The 27,090-nt window shown below is 41.5% G+C and overlaps 1 protein-coding gene across 1 annotated transcript in view; it reads left to right on the top strand.

Annotated features, from left to right (window-relative positions):
• Nucleotides 1–27,090, top strand: part of LOC139390037 (zinc finger matrin-type protein 4-like) — a 161,483-nt gene that overhangs the window by 95,368 nt on the left and 39,025 nt on the right. Inside the window, exon 4 of the mRNA XM_071137147.1 lies at nt 11,439–11,595. Within this exon, the coding sequence (XP_070993248.1) occupies nt 11,439–11,595 (157 nt within the window). The remainder of the gene's footprint in view (nt 1–11,438; nt 11,596–27,090) is intronic.

Below are 27,090 nucleotides of genomic sequence, written 5' to 3'. Positions count from 1 at the left end.
GGGTGTGGGGTGTGTGTGTGTGTGTGAGCGAGAGAGAGAGAGATGCACTGAAGGACAGGTCAAGGGCAGGAGTGGTGTGTATCAGCGGCAGCCACTTATTGGCTAAATACCCAGGGTGCAAGGTTGTTGGAGTGTTCAACAAAGCAGCATGACATAAATATGCCAATTTTTCGAACTACCAGTAGTTTCTTTGCGAAGATATATAAAGCGATCTGTACATTTGGACAACAGCATAAATACCCCTATTTCACTTTTGCATGTCAAAACCTGAATGACCACTGCTGCACATGCTGCCACGGTTTTGAACAGATTAAATTGTACAATTTTGAATGAGCAGCCAGTTTACGAAAGAATGAGTGTACCAGAATAGTTCTCACATAACGTCACAAAGCGTGATGCGCTAGCCAGTAAATTTTCATTCTGAAATAACTTCATATTTCTTAGTTGGTCAGATATTAGTTTAGAAAGACTTGAAATTGGCATGGGAGCTAACTAGCAAGCTACCAGCTAGCTGTAGCTCATCAATGGTAGCTAGCAAACTCATTAATTTGACCAAAAAATTGACCAAACTATTTCTGAATCCCATTATATGCATATACAGTTGAAGTCGGAAGTTTACATACACATTGTCATTGCCACTCCACAAATTTCTTGCTAACAAACTATAGTTTTGGCAAATCAGGTAGGACATCTACTTTGTGCATGACACAAGTAATTTTTCCAACAATTGTTTACAGACTGATTATTTCAATTATCACTTTATCACATTTCCCGTAGGTCAGAAGTTTACATACACTAAGTTGACCGTGCCTTTAAACAGCTTGGAAAATTCCAGGAAATTATGTCATGGCTTTAGAAGCTTCTGATAGGCTAATTTACATCATTTAAGTCAATTGGAGGTGTACCTGTGGACATATTTCAAGGCCTACCTTCAAACAGTGCCTCTTTGCTTGACATCATGGGAAAATCATAAGATATCAGCCAAGTCCGCAGAAAAACAATTGGAGGCCTCCAAAAGTCTGTTTCATCCCTAGGAGCAATTTCCAAATGCCTGAAGTTATCATGTTCATCTGTACAAACAATAGTACGCAAGTATTAACACCATGGGATCACGCAGCCGTCACACCGCTAAGGAAGAAGACGCGTTCTGTCTCCTAGAGATGAATGTACTTTGGTGCAAAAAGTGCAAATCAATCAAAGAACAACAGCAAAGGACCTTGTGAAGATGCTGGAGGAAACAGGTACAAAAGTATCTATATCCACAGTTAAACGAGTCCTATATCGACATAACCTGAAAGGCCGCTCAGCAAGGAAGAAGCCACTGCTTCAAAACCACCATAAAAAAGCCAGACTACGGTTTGCAACTGCACATGGGGACAAAGATCATACTTTTTGGTCTGATGAAACAAAAATAGAACTGTTTGGCCGTAATGGCCATCACTATGTTTGGAGGAAAAAGGGGAGGCTTGCAATCCGAAGAACACCATCCCAACCGTGAAGCACGGGGTTGGCAGCATCATGTTGTGGGGGTGCTTTGCTGCAGGAGGGACTGGTGCACTTCACAAAATGGATGGCATCATGAGGTAGGACAATTATGTGGATATATTTTACAACATCTCAAGACAGTCAGGAAGTTAATGCTTAGTTGCAAATGAGTCTCCCAAATGGACTATGACTCCAAGCATACTTCCAAAGTTGTGGCAAAATGGCTTAAGGACAACAAAGTCAGGGTATTGGAGTGGCCATCACAAAGCCCTGACCTCAATCCTATAGAAAAATTTTGGGCAGAACTGAAAAGGTGCCAGCAAGGAGGCCTACAAACCTGACTCGGTTACACCAGCTCTGTCAGGAGGAATGGGCCAAAATTGACCCAACTTATTATGGGAAGCTTCTGGAAGGCTGCCCAAAACGTTTGACCCAAGTTCAACAATTAAAGGCAATGCTACCAAATACTAATTGAGTGTATGTAAACTTCTGACCCACTTGGAATGTGATGAAAGAAATAAAAGCTGAAATAAATCATTCTCTACTATTATTCTGACATTTTACATTGTTAAAATAAAGTGGTCATCCTAACTGACCTAAGACAGGGAATTTTTACTAGGATTAAATGTCAGGAATTGTGAAAAACTGAGTTTAAATGTATTTGGCTAAAGTGAATGTAATCTTCCGACCTCAACTGTATATTTATATTCCGGACTATATTCCAGACTATTGCTCATCCTAATATTTGTTAATTCCATTAATTTTACTTTAGATTTACATGTACTGTTAGATATTACTGCACTGTTTGAGCTAGGAACATAAGCATTTTGCTACACCCACAATAACACCGGCTAAATAGATGTTTGTGTCCAAAACAATTTGATTTGATTCAAAGTTTCTGTAGCTGGCTAATTCATTTGATTATGCTTTGTGATAGACCTGATTTTATGCTGTTTTAGTCCACACATGTCACCTACTGGGCGAAACAGTAAAATTGGCCATGCTTATTGTCCTACCAGATCCGTGATGAGAAGGTTCTAGCTAGTTTATTATGAGGTCACATTACTTTTTTAGGATTATTTATTTGCAAGGTATTTACAAAGTTGTTTTTTTCTTTAGTGCCATCTGTACCTTATAGAAGGGATCTAGTCTCGCTTGGGGAATTAAGCTGTCTGGTGCGGGAGACTCATTGGGAGGAGACTAGAGCAGACCCGGAAGTTCGTACTGAACAGATGCACATTTGAGCACCCCAGGAAGGTCCATTTACTTTGTGTTGTTATAATTTATGCTATAAAAATCCTGCGATTTCATTGGAGCTGTTCCCCCTCATGGCATATAGCTGGTAAAACAATCAAGGCAATGTTCTCTTGACCTATGCGCCCACAGATGCAGAGCTGGCATTCACTGAGGGGCAGAGAGTAACTGAACAGCTTGTTTTGAAAAATATATTTTTGAATGTACACATTTACCACACTTATGTGAGTAATTTAAAACATAATCCATGAATTATATAATATACAGTACCAGTCAAGTTTGGACACATCTACTCATTCAAGGGTTTTTCATTATTTTTACCATTTTCAGCATTGTAGAATAATAGTAACAACATCAAAACTATGAAATAACACATATAGAATCATGTAGTAACCAAAAACGTGTTATATTATAGTGATTTTATATTTGAGATTCTTCAAAGTAAGTAGTCCTTTTTCCTTGATTACAGCTTTGCAAACTCTTGGTATTCCCTCAACCATCTTCATGAGGAAGTCACCTGGAATATAATTTCAATTAACAGGTATGCCTTGTTAAAAGTTAATTTGTGGAATTTCTTACCGTCTTGCGTTTGAACCAATCAGTTGTGTTATGACAAGGTAGGGGTGGTATACTGAAGACCGCTCTATTTGGTAAAAGAGCAAATCAATATCATGGTAAGAACAGGTCAAATAAGCAAAGAGAAACGACAGTCCGTCATTACTTTAAGACATGAAGGTCAGTCAATCCAGACAATTTCAAGAACTTTGAAAGTTTCTTCAAGTGCAGTCGCAAAAACCGTCAAGCGCTATGATGAAACTGGCTCTCATGAGGACCACCACAGGAAAGGAAGACCCAGAGTTACCTCTGCTGCAGAGAATAAGTTCATTAGAGTTAACTGCACCTCAGATTGCAACCCAAATAAATGCTTCTCAGAGTTCAAGTAACAGACACATCTCAACATCAACTGTTCAGAGGAGACTGCATGAATCAGGCCTTCATGGGACTATACATTTGGGTGACGTTTTCTTCTCGCTTGACTAGCCTTGTTTCACTGCCAGAAATAAAATGAAACCATCTAGTGTTCAGCGAAATAACATCAACGTCAAATAATTATATCCAATCACATTAACCGTTACTCTCTCGCTGGAATTCCACTTTCATATGTAGCCAAACGTAGCAGTGAAAATTGTTAACTTTGTTAAAGCAAGGCCCCTGAACTCTCATGTATTTTCTGCACTCTGCAATGATATGGGCAGCGACCATGTAACGCTTTTACAACATACAGAAGTGCACTGGTTATCAAGGGGCAAAGTATTGACACGTTTTTTTTTAATTGAGAGACTCTCCGCAACTATATTCAATGTGCGGGACAAAAATGTAGGTTTTGATTAAGAAGTTGCCGCTTTTCTCTGTCTGCATTAACATGGACAACACACAGTCTTTCCATCATTGTATGTTTTTTTGTGTGTAAATGAACTCAAGCTTACGAATAATGTGATATAGCGAAGCACCTGAGTGAGTTGGGTGCACCATTACGCAGGTAACAACTGGACTCGTTATCCCATTCACGCCCTGCCTCCAGTCCACTTACCGATATCTGAACAAGAGAGCCTCATCGAAATTGCAACATGCGGTTCTGTGGAAATGTAATTTAATCAGAAGCCACTGCCAGATTTCTGGATTGTGCTCAGAGTATCCTGCCTTGGCAAATCGCGCTGTTAAGACCCTTTGCAACCACGTACCTATGTGAGAGTGGATTCTCGGCCCTCACTAGCATGAAAACTAAATACAGGCACAGACTGTGTGGAAAATTATTTAAGACTGAGACTCTCCCAACGCAACATTATTGGGTTATTATTTGCATACTTTCAAGCATACCCTTCTCATTAACCTGTTGTCGTGTCTTTACTATCATTAAACTGCAGACTTCGTTTTTATCAAAGATTCTCTGTAATTAGTTACTCGATTAAACTGAATAATCATGTAACTGTAAATAACTAGGAAGTTGGGGCACCAAGGAAAGTATTCAGATTACAAAGTTATAATTTCCCAATATAACCTTTCAGATATTTTCATATCTGATTAATAGTCTTCTGATTAATTATTTATTTTACCTCACGTAGGTCTCATTCCAAACGTTGTAAATTGTTGGTTATCTGCACGAATCCAGTCTTCACTATGAGTCATCCATACATCAATTGTCTTAAATCATTTATTTATTACTAACTAAGTAATTCACAGAAATGCATAAACAAACAGTAAATATGGTTACATGAAATGATAGAATGTGCCATAGTGGGCTGAACCGGCATGACAGCTTGTTAGACAAAGGGGCAATGGGGGGGTCGACTAAGCAGTCACTACAGAGTTAATTATAACAATTAAAATGCTAATCCCTTACACATGAACGCTCACTCATTCGGGAACAATTGCAATCAATATATATATTTATGCTCAGTGTGTCGTCTTGATCGATGGTGAAATTGTCCGTCTCTCTCCCTCTCTCTCTCTCTCTGTGTCTTGGTTAGAGGGGATAGTTCAAAGTGACATTCATCAATACATCAATTGTCTTAAATTGCAGTGATGTTTCGGCGGTTGTCGTTCTTCACGTTCAATGATACCGAATTCCTAGCTGCAGACTAGTAATTAGTATCAAAGACTTGTTCTTATTCTGTCAGTATCGATAGTCTAAGAGTTTAACCACATGGTATGGTTAAACGATTCTACAACCTTTAGCCATCTCGTAATTGAGGTAAGCTTGGTCTACAACCTTTGTCCCCCTCCTAATGGAGAAAAACATGGTCTGCTGATCATTTCTTAAAGTTGGGTTTTATTCGGGAATGGCAGAAAAGGACTGTCCCGGGATGTCTGACCCTAACTGGGCTCAGCGGCGGTCCTCTGATTTAGTTCAAATCCAATTGGGAATTGTATTTTTCTTCATTAAACAGTCCACAATCATATTACACCATTATTCAAACAGTATCATACTCACTAATTCATCTTATACAACAATTAGATGTAAATCTCATACATGAGGCTATTATATAAACAGCGTTATGGTAATGTGGCCACACCGTCTCTCTTGAGCTTCCTAAGTTGTGACAAACGCACCAGTTTGAAGCTGGATTCTTCACCGATCTTTTACACTTTCTCTGGAACATGAAATTTGTTCATACCTCAAGTTCTGTGAGGTGGAAGAATTTCCTTTGTCCTCTGTGAAAGTTTACCCTCTCTCTAATACTGTGTGGCCATGAGGCAGGGTCTTCTGAGGAATTTATGACCTCTGATCACAGCAGTCTGGTTGTAGAAGCAGAGAGCGAGGGATGGTGCTCGCTGTACTCAGAGGCCAACGTCATGACACTGTGTTGAGTAATTCACAATTTTCGATTAACAAATATGGTTTTATATGTAAGATGGTTAAATAAAGAGCAAAATGATTGATTGTTATTATATACATTTTTGTGCCCTGGTCCTATGAGAGCTTTTTGTCACTTCCCACTAGCCGGGTTGTGACAACTCACACTCATTCTTATGTTTAATAAATGTATCGTATTGTGTTTGGCAGGCTTACAATGATGGCAAAAAACAACATTTAATTCTCTTATTGAATTAAACATTTTTCTTACACTTCTACCAATCGGTGAACTTCTTTAAGAGGCATCAAAGAACCTCTCTGGTCTTTGTGGTGAATCTGTGCTTGATATTCAGTACTCGACAGAGGGACCTTACAGATACAGTAATTTTATGTGTGGAGTACAGAGATGGGTAGTCATTAAAAAAAATCATACTAAACGTTATTATTTAACACGGAATGAGTCCATGCAACTTATGTTATTTATTAAGCTTAAATAAGTTCAGGAGTAAAAATGTGCCTAACATAACAAAGGGGTTGGATACTTATTGACACAAGACATTTCAGCTTTTCATTTTTTATTAATGTAAACATTGTTCTACAAACAAAATTCCACTGACATTATGGGATATTGTGTGTAGATCAGTGACTCTAAATCTGAATTGAATCAATTTTAAATTCAGTCTGTAGCACAACATAATGTGGAAAAAGTACTGGGATGTGAATACTTTCTGAAGGCACTGTAGATGTACATTTCACAAGAATTATACATTTATGCATTTTTTTTATGTATTGTTTTTCTCTTTATTGAACCCGACCGCCACCCAATATTTCGTCCACACAATATTTTATGACCCTAAACCTGTCCGCCCTGTGGATATAACCACAGGGACTGCGGGTTATGAGTCAACCGTGCATCCCTAGTGTGTGTCGTTGAGTGACTAACATTGCAGTATCCAGGCAGGCCTCTCTCTTTCTCCACTCAAGCTGCTCTCCTCTCAGCAATCACTCTGTGGGAGTGGTAGTAGTAGTAGTCTGCCATTGTTCCTCTCCCTCACTATCCAGACAGGAAGGAAAGATCTGGCCCAGATTGACAGCTCTGGACTAACACTGAGTCTGTCTCTGAGAAGCCAGATAGCAGACCATCGGCCTAGGCTACATCTGCATCCCAAATGGCAGAGCCCTGGTCATAAATAATCAAATCAAATGTTATTTGTCAAATACAGTATATCACAAAAGTGAGTACACCCCTCACATTTTTGTGAATATTTGAGTATAACTTTTCATGTGACAACACTGAAGAAATGACACTTTGCTACAATGTAAAGTAGTGAGTGTACAGCTTGTATAACAGTGTAAATTTGCTGTCCCCTCAAAATAACAACACTCAGCCATTAATGTCTAAACCGCTGGCCACAAAAGTAAGTACACCCCTAAGTGAACATGTCCAAATTGGGCCCAATTAGCCATTTTCCCTTCCCGGTGTCATGTGACTCATTAGTGTTACAAGGTCTCAGGTGTGAATGGGGAGCAGGTGTGTTAAATTTGGTGTCATCGCTCTCACACTCCCTCATACTGACTGGTCACTGGAAGTTCAACATGGCACCTCATGGCAAAGAACTCTCTGAGGATCTGAAAAAAAATAATTGTTGCTCTACATAAAGATGGCCTGGGCTATAAGAAGATTGCCAAGACCCTGAAACTGAGCTACAGCACGGTGGCCAAGACCACAGCGGTTTAACTGGACAGGTTCCACTCAGAACAGGCCTCGCCATGGTCGACCAAAGAAGTTGAGTGCACGTGCTCAGTGTCATATCCAGAGGTTGTCTTTGGGGAAATAGACGTATGAGTGCTGCCAGCATTGCTGCAGAGGTTGAAGGGGTGGGGGGTCAGCCTGTCAGTGCTCAGACCATACGCCGTACACTGCATCAAATTGGTCTGCATGGCTGTCGCCTCTTCTAAAGATGATGCACAAGAAAGCCCGCAAACAGTTTGCTGAAGACAAGCAGACTAAGGACATGGATTACTGGAACCATGTCCTGTGGTCTGATGAGACCAAGAAACTTATTTGGTACAGATGGTGTCAAGCGTGTGTGGCGGCAACCAGGTGAGGAGTACAAAGACAAGTGTGTCTTGCCTACAGTCAAGCATGGTGGTGGGAGTGTCATGGTCTGGGGCTGCATGAGTGCTGCCGGCACTGGGGAGCTACAGTTCATTGAGGGAACCATGAATGCCAACATGTACTGTGACATACTGAAGCAGAGCATGATCCCCTCCCTTCGGAGACTGGGCCGCAGGGCATTATTTCAACATGATAACGACACCAAACACACCTCCAAGACGACCACTGCCTTGCTAAAGAAGCTGAGGGTAAAGGTGATGAACTGGCCAAGCATGTCTCCAGACCTAAACCCCATTGAGCATCTGTGGGGCATCCTCAAACGGACGGTGGAGGAGTGCAAGGTCTCGAACATCCACCAGCTCCGTGACGTCGTCATGGAGGAGTAGAAGAGGACTTCAGTGGCAACCTGTGAAGCTCTGGTGAACTCCATGCCCAAGAGGTTTAAGGCAGTGCTGGAAAATGATGGTGGCCACACTTTGGGCCCAATTTGGACATTTTCACTTAGGTGTGTACTTACTTTTGTTGCCAGCGGTTTAGACATTAATGGCTGTGTGGGGACAGCAAATTTACACTGTTATACAAGCTGTACACTCACTACTTTACATTGTAGCAAAGTGTCATTTCTTCAGTGTTGTCACATGAAAAGATATACTCAAATATTTACAAAAATGTGAAGGGTGTACTCACTTTTGTGATATACTGTACATATGGTTAGCAATAATGCGAGTGTAGTGAAATGCTTGTTCTTCTAGTTCCAACAGTGCAGTAGTATCTAACAAGTAATCCATTAAATTCACAACAACTACCTTATATGCACAATTGTAAAGGGATGGAATAAGAATATATAATTATATGGATGAGATATGGCCGTGCGGCAAAGGCAAGATGCAATAGATGGCATGAAATACAATATATACTAGAGGTCGACCGATTAATCGGAATGGCCGATTAATTAGGGCCGATTTCAAGTTTTCATAACAATTGGATATCAGTATTTTTGGACAACGATTTGGACTTAAACTTATCTTATAAAAAACTATCAATCAATCAATCATAATCACTAGTTAACTTCACATGGCTAAAAGCTAAAATAAATCCAGGTTAGCAGGCAATATTAACAAGGTGAAATTGTGTCACTTCTCTTGCGTTCATTGCACGCAGTGTCAGTGTATATGCAACAGTTTGGGCCGCCTAATTTGCCAGAATTTTACGTAATTATGACATAACATTGAAGGTTGGGCAATGTAACAGGAATATTTAGACTTATGTGGATGCCATCTGTTAGATAAAATACGGAACGGTTCCGTATTTCACTGAAAGAATAAATGTCTTGTTTTCGAGATGATAGTTTCCGGATTCGACGATATTAATAATTTGCTTGTTATCATGTTATAACTAAGTCTATGATTTGATAGAGCAGTCTGAGCGGTGGTAGGCAGCAGCAGGCTCGTAAGCATTCATTCAAACAGCACTTTTGTTTGTTTGCCAGCAGTTATTTATGACTTCAAGCCTATCAACTCCCGAGATTAGGCTGGTGTAACCGATGTGAAATGGCTAGCTAGTTAGTGGGGTGCGCGCTAATAGCTTTTCAAACGTCACTGAGACTTGGAATGGTTGTTCCCCTTGCTCTGCATGGGTAACGCTGCTTCGAGGGTGGCTGTTGTCATTGTGTTCCTGGTTCGAGCGAGGAGAGGTACGGAAGCTATACTGTTACACTGGCAATACTAAAGTGCCTATAAGAACATCCAATAGTCAAAGGTTAATGAAATACAAATGGTATTTTCTATGATCCCCTTATTGATGTCACTTGTTAAATCCACTTCAATGAGTTTAGCTGAAGGGGAGGAGACCAGTTAATTAAAGAAGGATTTTTAAGCCTCGAGACATTGTGTTTGTGTCCCATTCAGAGGGTGAATGGGTACGACAAAACATTTAAGTGCATTTGAACAGTGTAGTACTGTAAGTGCAGGTTTGTGTAAAGAACTGCAACGCTACTGGGTTTTTCCACGCTCAACAGTTTTCAGCGTGTATCAAGAATGGTCCACCACCAAAAGGACAACTAGCCAACTCTGCAAAACTGTGAGAAGCATTGGAGTCAACATGGGCTAGCATCAGGGGGAGGGAGGAGGTGCAACTCAATAGGAAGGTGTTCCTAATGTTTGGTAGACTGTCCATTTCCACACAGTGAGGTTGGAATAATAATCTGCCTGGAATTTCATCCTGTTGTTGTGGGATTGAGTTTTGGGCTACCTGGTGACATCACCAGGTGGTCAATTACTTAATTGACCAAGTAGAAAGAGTGTTCCAAACCTCTCTGCCAATAACAGCTAGTTTTCAGTTTTCCCCTCCCCACTCAGACCACTACCAGACAGTCCTAGCTAAATTCTTGCTTGAGAAATTGCTCTTTGCTAAGAAGATAGGTACTTAATTTTTACCCAGAACTGATTTAATATTAAGATAAAAACTGCTGCGTTAGACCTTTAAAATGTAATAGCACCTTCACAACACAAGAAAGTGAACTTAAATCAGAATGATTTGGGTCTGAAGTTTTGATCGTTTTTCTTCTGGACTATCAGCCTGTCTTTAAGCCGCCTGGTGGGATAGCTTCCTGGTAGAAATGGCTGCATCCATCTCCCACAGTCTGGCAGCCAGGTGATCGCTCGCTCGCTCACTCTCTCTCTCTCTGTCAGGATAATGTGTTTCTGCATCAGGCAGGGAGGCAGCACAGATGCAGTTTCAGGGAGAGGTCCTCCATCCCATCACTCCCCACTTTCTTATACTCCATACAACTTCTGAAATGCCTCCATTTGCATCCCACCAAGAACCAAATGATTAAGCCCACGAGGAGTGTTGATTGCTCTTGTCCCTGGGAACTGTGTCGTGTGGAGCTTACTGGTGTGCTGCTAAATGTACAGCTTCCCCTAAGCACCATGTGGCTCTAACATACAGGGTTTGGGGAGTATTTGCTGGTGCTGTGTTATAGTTCACCCCCACGCAGAGTACACTACACCACACACAGTGATGAATCATATGGGTTTGGGGGTCACATCTAGAACAATATTACCTTTGAGGGATTCCCCCCCCCCCCTCCCTAAAAAATGACCCGCAGCTTCCAGTGAAAAAATAGAATCTACTTCCTTTAAACAGTGATATTTTTTTCTCGGTTACTCTATTTTTGCTGATAGCCTTGTTGTCTGAACCTGTGCGTATGTGTGTGTTTTGCAGGGAAGTGAGGAGGGAGACGTGGACAAGAACAAGTGCTGCACGCTGTGTAATATGTCCTTCACCTCAGCAGTGGTGGCACAGTCACATTACCAAGGCAAAATCCACGCGAAGAGACTAAAGCTGCTGCTGGGGGAGCAACCTGCCATCACAGCCAAAGGTAGGCTTCTCTCTCTGTCGCTCTGTCTCTCTCTCTCTTTTCGCTCTTTTTCTATCTCTCTCTGTCTGTCTCTTTAACTCACTCTCCTGTAGAGACATCTGCATGTTGTTTCCTTGTTGAAATGGAACTTGTCCCTTTGTCACCTCGACAAGCCTGCAGTCTGATGACATCAGACAATCCGAGGAGACTTGCGGTGACAGATGTGACAGAGATGTCTAACACAACTCTGTGTTAAGATCGATGTGCTAGCTAGGACAACTAGACAAACAGAAAGCCACAGGTAAACTTTGGGCTACTAGCTAGCACAGAGAGGAGCTGTAGCTTAAAAAAATATATGTTTTAACCTTTATTTAACTAGGGAAGTCAGTTAAGAACAAATTCTTATTTACAATGACGGCCTACCGGGAAACAGTGGGTTAAATGCCTTGTTCAGGGGCTGAGCGGTAGATTTTTAGCTTAGGGATTAGATCCAGGAACCATTCGGTTACTGACCCAACACTCTAACCACTAGGCTACCTGCCAACCCCTTGTGTGTATGGACTGGTGGAGAAACTCAATGTATCGTCTTATTGTCTGTGGGTGTTTTGTTTAGATGTAATCGTCTGCCGCAGTACCTCAGGGTTGAGGAAAGTCTGGACGATACTTTAAACACCAGCTGCTGCTTACAAATTGACAGTTGAAAGAATAATGGCCATGGGGTAAAGCTGGCCGTGGGGTAAATTAGAATTAGAAAAAATAACAACTTTTATTCAATCAGATCATTCCCTAATGCAATGCCTGAGACCTGGATATGCAGAGGGGATGCAGGAGGTGAATAAAATCACCAGCTGTGTTTGTTTATTTGGGGGTTCTATCTCTGGAGAATTTGCATCTGATTGTAAGTCTTTTCACATGCTGATTTTTTTTTGACTCATCTGTTATTTCAGATATCCTTGAACAAAATGTTTACTTTACCTTGGTGGAAAGCCCTCTGCGCCTATTGTTTGACTCTGCAATAGTTCACAATTGTGCAATTAGCTAGTGGAGAGGCATAGAAATACAGTGCCAAAACAATACATTTGGTCGGTTTGTGTCTCATATAAAAAAGGCAGAGGGATGCTTACCCTAGCTGAAACCAAGGCCAGACACTGCCGCAATACTCATTATAGTAGTCCTGGCCTCAGTCTCTGAATGTACAGTATCTCTGTCAGTTCTACAGTTGAAGTCGGAAGTTTACATACACTTAGGTTGGAGTCATTAAAACTCATTTTTCAACCACACCACAAATTTCTTGTTAACAAACTATAGTTTTGGCAAGTCGGTTAGGACATCTACTTTGTGCATGACAAGTCATTTTTCTAACAATTGCTTACAAACAGATTATTTCACTTATAATTCACTGTATCACAATTCCAGTGGGTCAGAAGTTTACATACACTAAGTTGACTGTGCCTTTAAACAGCTTGGAAAATTGGTGTCATGGCTTTAGAAGCTTCTAATGGGCTAATTGATATTGATATAATTTGAGTCAATTGGAGGTGTACCTGTGGATGTATTTCAAGGCCTACCTTCAAACTCAGTGCCTCTTTGCTTGACATCATGGGGAAATCAAAAGAAATCAGCCAAGACCCCAGATTTTTTTTTTGTAGTGCTCCACAAGTCTGGTTCATCCTTGGGAACAATTTCCAAATGCCTGAAGGTACCACGTTCATCTGTACAAACAATAGTACCAAGTATAAACACCATGGGACCACGCAGCCGTCATACCGCTCAGGAAGGAGATGCATTCTGTCTCCTAGAGATGAACATACTTTGGTGCGAAAAGTGCAAATCAATCCCAGAACAACAGCAAAGGACCTTGTGAAGATGCTGGAGTATCTATATCCACAGTAACACGAGTCCTATATCGACATAACCTGAAAGGCCGCTCAGCAAGGAAGAAGCCACTGCTCCAAAACCACCGTTAAAAAAGCCAGACTACGGTTTGCAACTGCACATGGAGACAAAGATCGTACTTTTTGGAGAAATGTCCTCTGGACTGATGAAACAAGAATAGAACTGTTTGGCCATAATGACCATTGTTATGTTTGGAGGGAAAAGGGGGAGGCTAGCAAGCCAAAGAACACCATCACAACTTTGAAGCACGGGGGTGGCAGCATCATGTTGTGGGGGTGCTTTGCTGCAGGAGGGACTGGTGTACTTCACAAAATAGATGGCATCATGAGGGAGGGAAATTATGTGGATATATTGAAGCAACATCTCAAGACATCAGTCACAAAGTTAAAGCTTGGTCACAAATGGGACTTTCAAATGGACAATGACCCCAAGCATACTTCCAAAGTTGTGGCAAAATGGCTTACGGACAACAAAGTCAAGATATTGGAGTGGCCATCACAAAGCCCTGACCTCAATCCTATAGAATATTGTGGGCAGAACTGTAAAAGCATGTGCGAGCAAGGAGGCCTACAAACCTGATTCAGTTACACCAGCTCTGTCAGGAGGAATGGGCCAAAATCCACCCAATTTATTGTGGGAAGCTTGTGGAAGGCTAGCAGAAATGTTTGATCCAAGTTCAACAATTTAAAAGCAATGCTACCAAATACTAATTGAGTGTATGTAAACTTCTGACCCACTGGGAATGTGATGATAGAAATGAAATCTGAAATAAATCACTCTATACTATTATTCTGACATTTAACATTCTTAAAATAAAGTGGGGATCCTAACTGACCTAAGACAGGGGATTTTCACTAGGATTAAATGTCAATAATTGTGAAAAACTGAGTTTAAATGTATTTGGCTAAGATGATTGTGGACTACAGAAAAGGGAGGACAGAGTACGCCCCCATTCTCATCAACGGGGTGTAGGAGCAGATTGAGAGCTTCAAGTTCCTTGGTGTCCACATCACCAACCAACTAGAATGGTCTAAACACACCAAGACAGTCGTGAAGAGGGCACGACAAAGCCTATTTCCCCTCAGGAAACTAAAAATATTTGGCATGGGTCCTGAGATCCTCAAAAGGATACAGCTGCAGCATTGAGAGCATGGTTGCATCACTGCTTGGTATGGCAATTGCTCGGACTCCGACCGCAAGGCACTACAGAGGGTAGTGCGTACGGCCCAGTACATCACTGGGGCTAAGCTGCCTGCCATCCAGGACCTCTACACCAGGAAGTGTCAGAGGAAGGCCCAAAAAATTGTCAGAACCCAGCCACCCCCGTCATAGACTGTTCTCTCTACTACTGCATGGCAAGCTGTACCGGAGTGCCAAGTCTAGGACTCATGAACAGGTAATCAAATGGCTACCCGGACTATTTGCATTGTGTGCCCCCTCCCAACCCCTCTTTACGCTACTGCTACTCTCTGTTCATCATATGCATAGTCACTTTAACCATATCTACATGTACATACCACTACAATCAGCCTGACTAACCGGTGTCTGTATGTAGCCTCGCTACTGTTTTTCACTGTCTTTTTACTGTTTTTATTTCTTTACTTACCTATTGTTCACCTAATACCTTTTTTGCACTATTGGTTAGAGCCTGTAAGTAATCATTTCACTGTACACCTGTTGAATTTGGCACACGTGACAAATAAACTTTGATTTGTATGTGAACAAATAGCCAGACCCCCCCCCCTTAAGAGCTTTCAGAATATATACACTGCTCAAAAAAATAAAGGGAATACTTAAACACAATGTAACTCCAAGTCAATCACACTTCTGTGAAATCAAACTGTCCACTTAGGAAGCAACACTGATTGACAATAAATTTCACATGCTGTTGTGCAAATGGAATAGACAGCAGGTGGAAATTATAGGCAATTAGCAAGACACCCCCAATAAAGGAGTGGTTCTGCAGGTGGTAACCACAGACCACTTCTCAGTTCCTATGCTTCCTGGCTGATGTTTTGGTCACTTTTGAATGCTGTCGGTGCTTTCACTCTAGAGTGAGTCTGGAGACGCCTTGGAGAATGTTCTGCTGCCTGCAACATCCTCCAGCATGACCGGTTTGGCGGTGGGTCAGTCATGGTGTGGGTTGGCATTTCTTTGGTCGCCAGAGGTAGCCTGACTGCCATTAGGTACCGAGATGAGATCCTCAGACCCCTTGTGAGACCATATGCTGGTACGGTTGGCCCTGGGTTCCTCCTAATGCAAGACAATGCTAGACCTCATGTGGCTGGAGTGTGTCAGCAGTTCCTGCAACAGGAAGGCATTGATGCTATGGACTGGCACGCCCGTTCCCCTGACCTGAATCCAATTGAGCACATCTGGGACATCATGTCTCGCGCCATCCACCAACGCCACGTTTCACCACAGACTGTCCAGGAGTTGGCGGATGCTTTAGTCCAGGTCTGGGAGGAGATCATACAGGCACGTGGAGGCACGTGGAGGCCACACACACTACTGAGCCTCGTTTTGACTTGTTTTAAGGACATTACATCAAAGTTGGATCAGCCTGTAGTGTGGTTTTCCACTTTAATTTTGAGTGTGACTCCAAATCCAGACCTCCATGAGTTGATAAATTTGATTTCCATTTATCATTTGTGTGATTTTGTTGGCAGCACATTCAACTATGTAAAGAAAAAAGTATTTAATACGAATATTTCATTCATTCAGATCTAGGATGTGTTATTTTAGTGTTCCCTTTATTTTTTTGAGCAGTGTATGTTACAGTTACATCTAAATGTTTTAAACTTATATGATTAAATATAAAACTCTGTGAGAAGATGAAATGTGAATTTAGCCTTCTAAATTAGATTGTTTTCATGTAATGTTTTACCCAGTCATTAACCACGCCCACATGTCCACAGACATTATGCCATAAGGATGGAACACCCCTTTTTCCATTGTAGGCAGTGGAGTGTTTATAAAAGGACTCCAAACAAATTTACATTAGACCTGTACATTGCTGGGTTGCTATTGGCGTGTAAAATGCTTTAAAACTACGAGACCAGAAAGCGTGGAGCTGTGGCTACACGTGTAAAATGGTTAGACTCTACCAGACCAGAAAAAGGTAAGACCCTCTGAAACTCAACAAAGAAGAGGACTAGACATGCACCTCCTGTAGCTCTGCATGTAATGTGGCATAGGAAAATAAACCAAAGACGAGAAAATAATAACATTTCTCAATCAAACGACCATTGGTATGTCTGATGTATTCATTCTAACAAACACTTGCAGAAAAAGGAAACCTTCTACAACTACAAAGGACATGGTGACCTCTGGTGGACAACCAGAGACTTTCTGTCGAACAATTCGTCATAGACTGACCGGGTGATTTCAACAGAGAGAGACGACAAGGACATACAAGCGTAAATATGTACTTTGCATTTCTAAAACCGAATGAGCGGTTGTTAGGGTGCTAAATATCCACATTTACGATAAGCGTATTATTCAACTGTATGTACGATAGTTGAATTCCTTTGTCTTTCTTTCTTTACTCTTTATTTACTCTAGTAAATAAATAATTAAGACAATTTGCTGGAGTCTGTGCAGATTATAGGATATTACGACATTCAGAATGCGACTGAAATAGGAGCAAAAGATTGATGGATGATGAATAGTATGTTGAGATATTCTGATATTCTTGAGTTAATTCAGGAAACGGTAACACGTTAAATAAACTTTTCCCGTGGTGCCCCAGATTACTATTTAATGAATTGTGATGAGTAATAGATAATTGAATGTTCATTTGTCAACCATAAGCCGCCTCCAATGTTGTTTTAGAGAATTTGGAAATACTGTACGTCCAACTGGTCTCAACTGAAGACCAAGTGCTGTATGCCATTTCTCCAGCTATACTACTTTTTTTTAACCTTAATGGCACCTGTCTGAACTTGTTATCAGTATAAAAGACACCTGTCCACAACCTCAAACAGTCACACTCCAAACTCTACTATGGCCAAGACCAAAGAGCTGTCAAAGGACACCAGAAACAAAATTCTAGACCTGCACCAGGCTGGGAAGACTGAATCTGCAATAGGTAAGCAGCTTGGTTTGAAGAAATCAACTGTGGGAGCAATTATTAAGAAATAGAAGACATACAAGACCACTGATAATCTCCCTCGATCTGGGGCTCCACGCAAGATCTCACCCCGTGGGATCAAAATGATCACAAGAACGATGAGCAAAAATCCCAGAACCACACGGGGGGACCTAGTGAATGACCTGCAGAGAGCTGGGACCAAAGTAACAAAGCCTACCATCAGTAACACACTACGCCGCCAGGGACTCAAATCCTGCAGTGCCAGACGTGTCCCCCTGCTTAAGCCAGTACATGTCCAGGCCCGTCTGAAGTTTGCTAAAGAGCATTTGGATGATCCAGAAGAAGATTGGGAGAATGTCATATGGTCAGATGAAACCAAAATATAACTTTTTGGTAAAAACTCAACTCGTCGTGTTTGGAGGACAAAGAATGCTGAGTTGCATCCAAAGAACACCATACCTACTGTGAAGCATGGGGGTGGAAACATCATGCTTTGGGGCTGTTTTTCTGCAAAAGGACAAGGAAGACTGATCCGTGTAAAGGAAAGAATGAATGGGGCCATGTATCGTGAGATTTTGAGTGAAAACCTCCTTCCATCAGCAAGGGCATTGAAGATGAAACGTGGCTGGGTCTTTCATCATGACAATGATCCCAAACACACAGCCCGGGCAATGAAGGAGTGGCTTCGTAGGAAGCATTTCAAGGTCCTGGAGTGGCCAAATTCTTATTCCATTAGATGTGTGTGTATTAGGTAGTTGTTGTGGAATTGTTAAATTACTTGTTAGATATTGCTGCACTGTCGGAACTGTTTTCTTTTTTCTTGGGCCTCTATAACTATATCTATATTTTTTTTGCGAATTGGATTGATCCCCTCTACCACACTGAACCCCACTAATCCTACCGACGGAAACGCACAAGGTGGCTAAAAACAGACCTCCATCCTATGCTAGCTTGCTACCAATGGCCCGGCTAGCTGTCTGAATTGCCGTGACCCCAACCAACCTCACTACTCACTGGACCCTTTTGATCACTCGACTAAGCATGCCTCTCCTTAATGTCAATATGCCTTGTCCATTGCGGTTCTGGTTAGTGTTTATTGGCTTATTTCACTGTAGAGCCTCTAGTCCTGCTCACTATACCTTATCCAACCTATTAGTTCCACCACCCACACATGCGATGACATCTCCTGGTTTCAATGATGTTTCTAAAGACAACATCTCTCTCATCATCACTCAATACCTAGGTTTACCTCTACTGTATTCACATCCTACCATACCTTTGTCTGTACATTATACCTTGATGTTATTTTATCGCCAGAGAAACCTCCTTTTACTATCTGTTCCAGACGTTCTAGAAGACCAATTTCTCATTGCCTTTAGCCGTACCCTTATCCTACTCCTCCTCTTTTCCTCTGGTGATGTAGAGGTGAATCCAGGCCCTGAAGTGCCTAGCTCCACTCCTATTCCCCAGGTGCTCTTCCCTTCAACCGATCGCTGCCTGCACCTGCCCGCCTGTCCAACATTACTACTCTGGACGGCTCTGACTTAGAATATGTGGACAACTACAAATACCTAGGTGTCTGGTTAGACTGTAAACTCTCCTTCCAGACCCACATCAAACATCTCCAATCCAAAGTGAAATCTAGAATTGGCTTCCTATTTCACAACAAAGCATCCTTCACTCATGCTGCCAAACATACCCTTGTAAAACTGACCATCCTACCAATCCTCGACTTCGGCGATGTCATTTACAAAATAGCCTCCAATACCCTACTCAACAAATTGGATGCAGTGGATCACAGTGCCATCCGTTTTGTCACCAAAGCCCCATATACTACCCACCATTGTGACCTGTACACTCTCGTTGGCTGGCCCTCGCTTCGTACTCGTCGCCAAACCCACTGGCTCCATGTCATCTACAAGATCCTGCTAGGTAAAGTCCCCCCTTATCTCAGCTTGCTGGTCACCATAGCATCACCCACCTGTAGCACGCACAGGTATATCTCTCTGGTCACCCCCAAAACCAATTATTTCTTTGGCCGCCTCTCCTTCCAGTTCTCTGCTGCCAATGACTGGAACGAACTACAAAAAAGATCTGAAACTGGAAACACTTATCTCCCTCACTAGCTTTAAGCACCAGCTTTCAAAGCAGATTACTGCACCTGTACATAGCCCACCTATAATTTAGCCCAAACAACTACCGCTTTCCCTACTGAATTTATTTATTTATTTTTGCTCCTTTGCACCCCATTATTTTAATTTATACTTTGCACATTCTTCCACTGCAAATCTACCATTCCAGTGTTGTACTTGCTATATTGTATTTACTTTGCCACCATGGCCTTTTTTTGCCTTTACCTTCCTTATCTCACCTCATTTACTCACATCAAATATAGATTTGTTTCTACTGTATTATTGACTGTATGTTTGTTTCACTCCATCTGTAACTCTGTGTCGTTGTATGTGTCGAACTGCTTTGCTTTATCTTGGCCAGGTCGCAATTGTAAATGAGAACTTGTTCTCAACTTGCCTACCTGGTTAAATAAAGGTTTAAAAAAAACATTTAAAAAGCACAAGCATTTTGCTACACTCACTATAACATCTACTAACCATGTGTATGTGACCAATAACATTTGATTTGGGGGGGTGCCCTTTTCTGAAGAGACACACAGGACACAAACGGTCCTTCTGATTCTCAGAAGAACAAAAAATCTAAACATGGCCGCTTCTTGTGATCCTCACAGCCTTCACTTTACCCAGCATTCTCTCCACCTGTTTGGATATCTCAAATGGATTATTCAAAATTGGTAATCCAATCAGCTGCTCCTCATTAACAAAACGTACTCCTACAATATAAGGAAGGACATTCTCATCACTGTACACTACTATTCTTTTGGTCAATATTCCAATTCTCCTTGATTACCTCGCCATTATATTCACGCTCCACATATATTCACGCTCCGCAAACAGCATTTGCTTCCGCCGTCTTTTCTCCTAGCGCAGAGACCGTCTGACCTAACAAAGCATCATCAGCTAGTGAATCACCATGTTAGCTACATGAAGTAGCTAAGAGAAAACATTCAATGTAGCCAAATATTATAGGGTCCCCTAGGAAACACTTATCAACACTTTGGTTCCTACCCTATCACAATAACTCCTACATGGCATTTTAATTAATTGTCATTTCAAACAACACCGTATTCAAAGTGCCCACTATTATATTCTAATTATATGATTCCAACAGTTCACCCAAGTGTTTTGCTCTAAATTGCAAGTCAAATCACAATTGCAACATTTGGTTAAAAATAATGCCTAGATTGTTTGCCCATATCATGCAGCCCTATGTGGCAGTGTGGAAATTATCTCTAATGAGTGCAGGAAATGCAGAAATGGATAAATGCTGACATTTTTGGGGGGTTAAAGTTGAATTGAACAGTATAAAACAATCAGAATGGAGAAAGACGCATTGACATGCACGTGTTGCCACCCTAGGGTCACGCACTACTCAAAGAGCAAATGTAGAACTTTTATTATTAAAAAACATGAAATACTGTCAAAGACAGTCATACAGTCCTTTTTTTATACTGTGATATATTTTGGCCATATCGCCCAGCCCTACCCTTACTTCACATGGAAAAAGAAAAGCAACTTGTAGACTACCAGTTAATAAAACAGATTTTATCTCCACAAATGGATAATTTAATATAGAACACCTCCATTCTCCTGAAGCACGACAGGACAATCTACATTGTGTCTTCTGCAGACAGAGGTTGGAGATGCTTGCTGCAGCACACTTAAAGGACAACTCCACCCAAAAACTATATTCTGGTTTTTGTTTCATTAGTCCATTGTTTATTTAATCCCAAAATGTTTTGCATGTCAGTAATCAAGTTGACATGCAAAACATGTTGGGACTATATCAACAATAGACTAATGAAACAAATGCCAAAATATAGTTTTTTCTTTAAGGATTTATTAGATTTACTGTGCACTACTTTTATGCACCACTATTGTGCACTACTCTTGACCCAGGGCCCTGGCCAAAAGTAGTGCACTATATAAGGAATAGGGTACCATTTGGAAAGCATGTCAGGGCGATAAATCCACCAGGGCATCAGGAGGCCTGAGCTTATTGATTCTTACATAATGAACATTACTGCATCTGTTGATCCTTGTCTCCAGGGAAACTCTGTTGTTTCAGCCTTTCAGCCTTCAGCCAATAATCCAAACAAAAAAACCTCAGGATCTGCACCTCACTCTCTGTGCATCCCAAATGGCACCCTATTCCCTGTATAATGCACTACTTTTGTCAAAAAGGGATAGGGTGCAATTTCGAGCACATCCTCTATCCGTGCTGTACCCACAGAACAAACAGAAGCACACATACCCCAACCAGAGTCTGATGAAACCTCAGATTCATCCATTTTGTAGACAAAAAATAGAGGACACTATCTTATACTATGAAGATATTTAATTTCGACATTGGTGTGCCCCCTCAGAAAAGAACATGGTGCCTCTAGTCACACACATCCAACCACTGCTAGAGCTGCTTATATTCAAGATACACTACATGCCCAAAAGTATGTGGACACCTGCTCGTCAAACATCTCATTCCAAAATCATGGGCATTAATATGGAGTTGGTCACTCTTTGCTGCTATAACAACATCCACTCTTCTGCGAATCTTTCCACTAGACGTTGGAACATTTCTGCGGGGACTTGCTCCCATTTAGCCATGAGCATTAGTGAGGTTGGGCACTGATATTGGGCGATTTGGCCTGGTTTGCAGTCTGCGTTCCAATTCATCGCAAAAGTGTTTGACGGGGTTGAGGTCAGGGCTCTGTGCAGACGAGTCAATTTCTACCAGACCGATTTCGACAAACCGATCTGCTTCAGAGTCCAATGGCGGCGAGCTTTACACCACTCCAGTCGACACTTGGCATTGCGCATGGTGATCTTAGGCTTGTGTGTGGCTGCTCCGCCATGCATCCCATTTCATGAAGCTCCTGACTAATAGTTATTGTGCTGACATTGCTCCCAGAGGCAGTTTAGAACTTGGTAGTGAGTGTTGCAACAGAGGACAGACAATTTTTACACGCTCGTCAGATTTGGCAGGGCTTGCAAACCATTACAGACTACAAAGGGAAGCACAGCCGAGAGCTGCCCAGTGACACGAGCCTACCAGACGAGCTAAACTACTTCTATGCTCGCTTTGAGGTAAACAACACTGAAACATGCATGACAGCACCAGCTGTTCCGGACAACTGTGTGATCATGCTCTCTGCAGCCGATGTGAGTAAGACTTTCAAACAGGTCAACATTCACAAGGCCGCAGGGGCAGACGGATTACCAGGATGTGTACTGCGAGCATGCATTGACCAACTGGTAAGTGTCTTCACAGACATTTTCAACCTCTCCCTGTCCGAGTTTGTAATACCAACAAGCAGACCACCACAGTCCCTGTGCCCAAGAACACTAAGGGAACCTGCCTAAATGACTACCGACCCCTAGCATTCACGTCTGTAGCCATGAAGTGCTTTGAAAGGCTGGTCATGGCTCACATCAACATCATTGTCCCAGAAGTATCCCTGTTGTATTCAGCGCATGTGACTAATAAAATCTTATTTGATTCATACCACCACTGGTGAAACCATGTTTTTGTCGGTTCAGCTGTTCGATCCTAAGTTTAAATAGTGTCTGTCGAGTTCTTACTCTGATATTTAGAACATAAGAGGAAACTGAAATTGTTTTCAGAAAGAACATTCTGAAGTTTGGAACCTTGGGTTTTTTGTGTCTACATCTAATTTAGATGCTAGTTGTGGCATTCATTACAGTATATAATCCCAGGAAATGTACCATCTGACCATGTATGCAGCACTGTATGGTTTACACATAATGGATTAAATACCCTATGGTTTACGAATAATAGTAATTATAATAATGATAACACTTCCAAAATAACACGTTTTCCCAGCATTCCCAGAAAAACAGTGGCAATTCTTACTGAGTTGACTATCCCGGTAAAAAAAAAAATGTATTAAACATTAGAATTCTACAAAGTCTCGAAAGAATCCCTCACTACAGGGGCCAGAGTTGGCCTTTTCATCATAACCTACAGTATTATAGCACCTAGTCCCCCTGTACCGGCTCCGTCTAATCTACTGCCTAACATTTACATCACCAGGTTGAGAAATGTGGGAGTGCCGTTGTTTGTTTTTAGTTTTTTTCTCATGGACTGCACCGCTTGCAGTGGTCTCGCCCCTCTCAGAGGCGGGTGGAAATGTGCATTGAGAGAATATTTAGTTTTTCGTACAGAGGGGGATAAGGCAGAGGGGAATATAAATCCCAGAATGGGAAGGCTTTGTAGGAACAGATAACTGCACAGACATCAGAACACTTTGATCCTTCTCTTTTTGATCCAACAGATGCTGAATCCTGCTCTGAATAAAGTTCAGCGCACACAGAATTCCTGCTTTTATATTAAGCAAAAGGTGGTTATTTTCATATTGGACACTAAAGCTATAGCATGAAGAGGATGAAGTTGTTAGTTGGCATTCACTTTAGATGAGCTGCAGCGTGAGTTTAGCATCTGTAGCCGTTTGTTTTTTTTGCATACTGAATCTATTTCAGGGATGAAAAAGAAATGGCCCATTTCAACCTCTCCTTCTCTCTCCTGATTGACTATTTTATTCCATGCAAATCAGTTTGCAATGCGACTCAACACACACATTTTTATGCATCCCCGGGGGGAATGAATGAGAATGAATGTTATCTTTACAAAAAAACATGTTTTTAATTTCTAGAAACACTATGGTATCCAGCTGAAATTCCAGATATCTAAATGTAGTTAGGATACCGTGTGCCAGTTTAACTAACCTTCTTAATTATTGCATACTTAACCCAAGGTGTGCCACTCTAACATGCATGATAAGCTTAATTAATTCACCTTCACATCTCATCAAAGAACAAAAAGCTTTTCAGTATAACAAACATTTATGTACGAGGTCTATTAAATAACTTCTGTGCTGCCATTTGGAAAGGAGCTTCCTTATGACATCTCCTTGACTTGATGTGAATTAAGTCCATCAGTGCTGCTCTAGTGCTGTCTGATAAAAAAAAAAAATTGATTGTACCGATTTCCTAAAATGCTCAAGTTTTCCTCTGCCACTACTTGATGTGATAACAAAACCCCCAGAAATATTTTTCAAATCTTATGACAGCGATTGTCAAACTGAGCTTTGTTTACTGCAGAGTGAATGTAAGGAAAGACATGACACACTTTCCTTTGTTCAAACAAGTAAACAATGCAGAAAAAACTCATTTGAATGACTGAAGGATGAACAATCAAAATTGATAGTGAATGAAGGGAAAAGGGAACGGATGACAGCATTGAGAGAATTTGTACTACTTATTCTGTTTGTCACCCTAGATGCACTACATATATACACTGCTTGTTTTTATGTTGAGACCCTCTTTTACCAGAGCCCTCTCTCATCATCATCTCATCATCTCCTTGTTACTTTGCAGAAACAAGCTCAAGCTATTCCCTATGTAGTGCACTGCTTTTGACCAGGACTCTTAGGGCTCTGGTCAAAAGTAGTGCACTATATAGGGGGCGATTTGGGATGCACAGTGTCTCACGTGCCATTTGGCAGAAATAAGCAAGAAATGTTCTTATTTTTATTTTTTATTACCTTGGCCAATCAACAACGTAGCTGTCCTTCGCTGCAAAGGTCACACATCAGTCTTCTTAACGGTGGTACCCTAGTCTCCCTTTGTTGTTTTTTTTAATCCCAAGGACCTATAAATATCACTCTGCTCTGGAGAATTGATGGCCTTCTAAGTGATTTTAAAGTGCCCTTTACACAGTGGGTGCATCAATATATTGACACTGGCCAACTGGTTTACAGAACAGAATCTGCCTCTTGGTCTACTTCACAGCCATCTAAAGAAGTGGACCAAAGTGCAGCGTGGTGAACTTCCATTTTCTTTGTATTTAAAATGTCACCAACAAAACACTGCAACACCCATGCCGCTTACAGTACTAAGTGCCACAAACAAAGTTAACTACTCACACTGAACAGAGGGAAAAAGGGCTACCTAAGTATGATTCCCAATCAGAGACAACGATAGACAGCTGTCCCTGATTGAGAACCATACCCGGCTAAAACATAGAAATAAAGAAACATAGAAAACAAAACATAGAATGCCCACCCCACATCACACCCTGACCTAACCAAATAGAGAAATAAAACGGCTCTCTAAGGTCAGGGCGTGACACACGTATGGCACACTGTTCCCGTAAGCATATAGAGAATTGGGGGAGAGGTTGGTGGAATGAGTTTGCCTCTCTACTGACTTCCCAGATAAAAAACGCACAAGGGGTGGAAACAGTATGGCTTTAATGGTGCACTAAATGGTGGGAAAGGGCTCACATCCCAATGTGCAGTTATCTATGGAAAATGGGATCTCTCACACAGAACAGGGCAGTACAGTTATCCATCCCAAAAAATAGCAAGCGATGATTGGGACTGGGGCCACCCCCATTGAGGGTAAAGACTTTGGGTATAAATAGATGGGTTGGTTGTTTAGCAACAAAACTGACACGTACACAAATAGGGGGAAAAACACACAGTGTACAACACATTAGCAACACCTTCCTAATATTGAGTTACACCCCTTTTGCCCTCAGAACAGCCTCAATTTGTCAGGGGCACACATACACAATCCATATCTCCAATTGTCTCAAGGTTTAAAAATCCTTCTTTAACCGGTCTCCTCCTTTTCATCTACACTGATTGAAGTGAATTTAACAAGTGACAGAATCATGACAACACACTGCCTTCTGCCCAAAAGGAAGTGTGCAGATTGTTTGTGACATTGTCAGCTAACCTGTATATAGGGCGGCTGCTATTGTAATGAATGGGTTGGATGGATGGCGCAGGGCTGGTGATTATTAAGAGTAAGCTATAAGGCTCAGAAGTTCATTTTGAAGAACACAGCGGTCTGGGTCATTGGGACTGTATTCTCCTGTCTGAGATTACAGTGGTCCACAGAGAGCAGTTTTAAGTGAAATTACTGTGATTATGAGTAATGGTGGAGACTTTGTTTGTGTCCCAAATGGTACCATATTCCCTATATACTGTAGCGCTGTCACGCCCTGGTCTTAGTATTTTGTGTTTTCTTTATTAATTTGGTCATGCCAGGGTGTGACATGGGTTTTTTATGTGGTGTGTTTTGTCTTGGGGTTTTTCGTAGGTATTGGGATTGTGGCTTAGTGGGGTTTTCTAGCATAGTCTATGGCTGTCTGGAGTGGTTCTCAATCAGAGGCAGGTGTTTATCGTTGTCTCTGATTGGGAACCATATTTAGGCAGCCATATTCTTTGAGTGTTTCGTGGGTGATTGTTCCTGTCTCTGTGTTTGCACCAGATAGGGCTGTTTTAGGTTTTCACGGTTCTTGTTAGTCTGTTCATGTATAGTTTTCTTCATTAAAGAACCATGAATAGAAACTACGCTACATTTTGGTCG

This window comes from Oncorhynchus clarkii, chromosome 30, assembly GCF_045791955.1.
Source record: "Oncorhynchus clarkii lewisi isolate Uvic-CL-2024 chromosome 30, UVic_Ocla_1.0, whole genome shotgun sequence".
NCBI lineage: Eukaryota > Metazoa > Chordata > Actinopteri > Salmoniformes > Salmonidae > Oncorhynchus > Oncorhynchus clarkii.
This window is presented reverse-complemented; position numbering and strand designations above follow the sequence as displayed.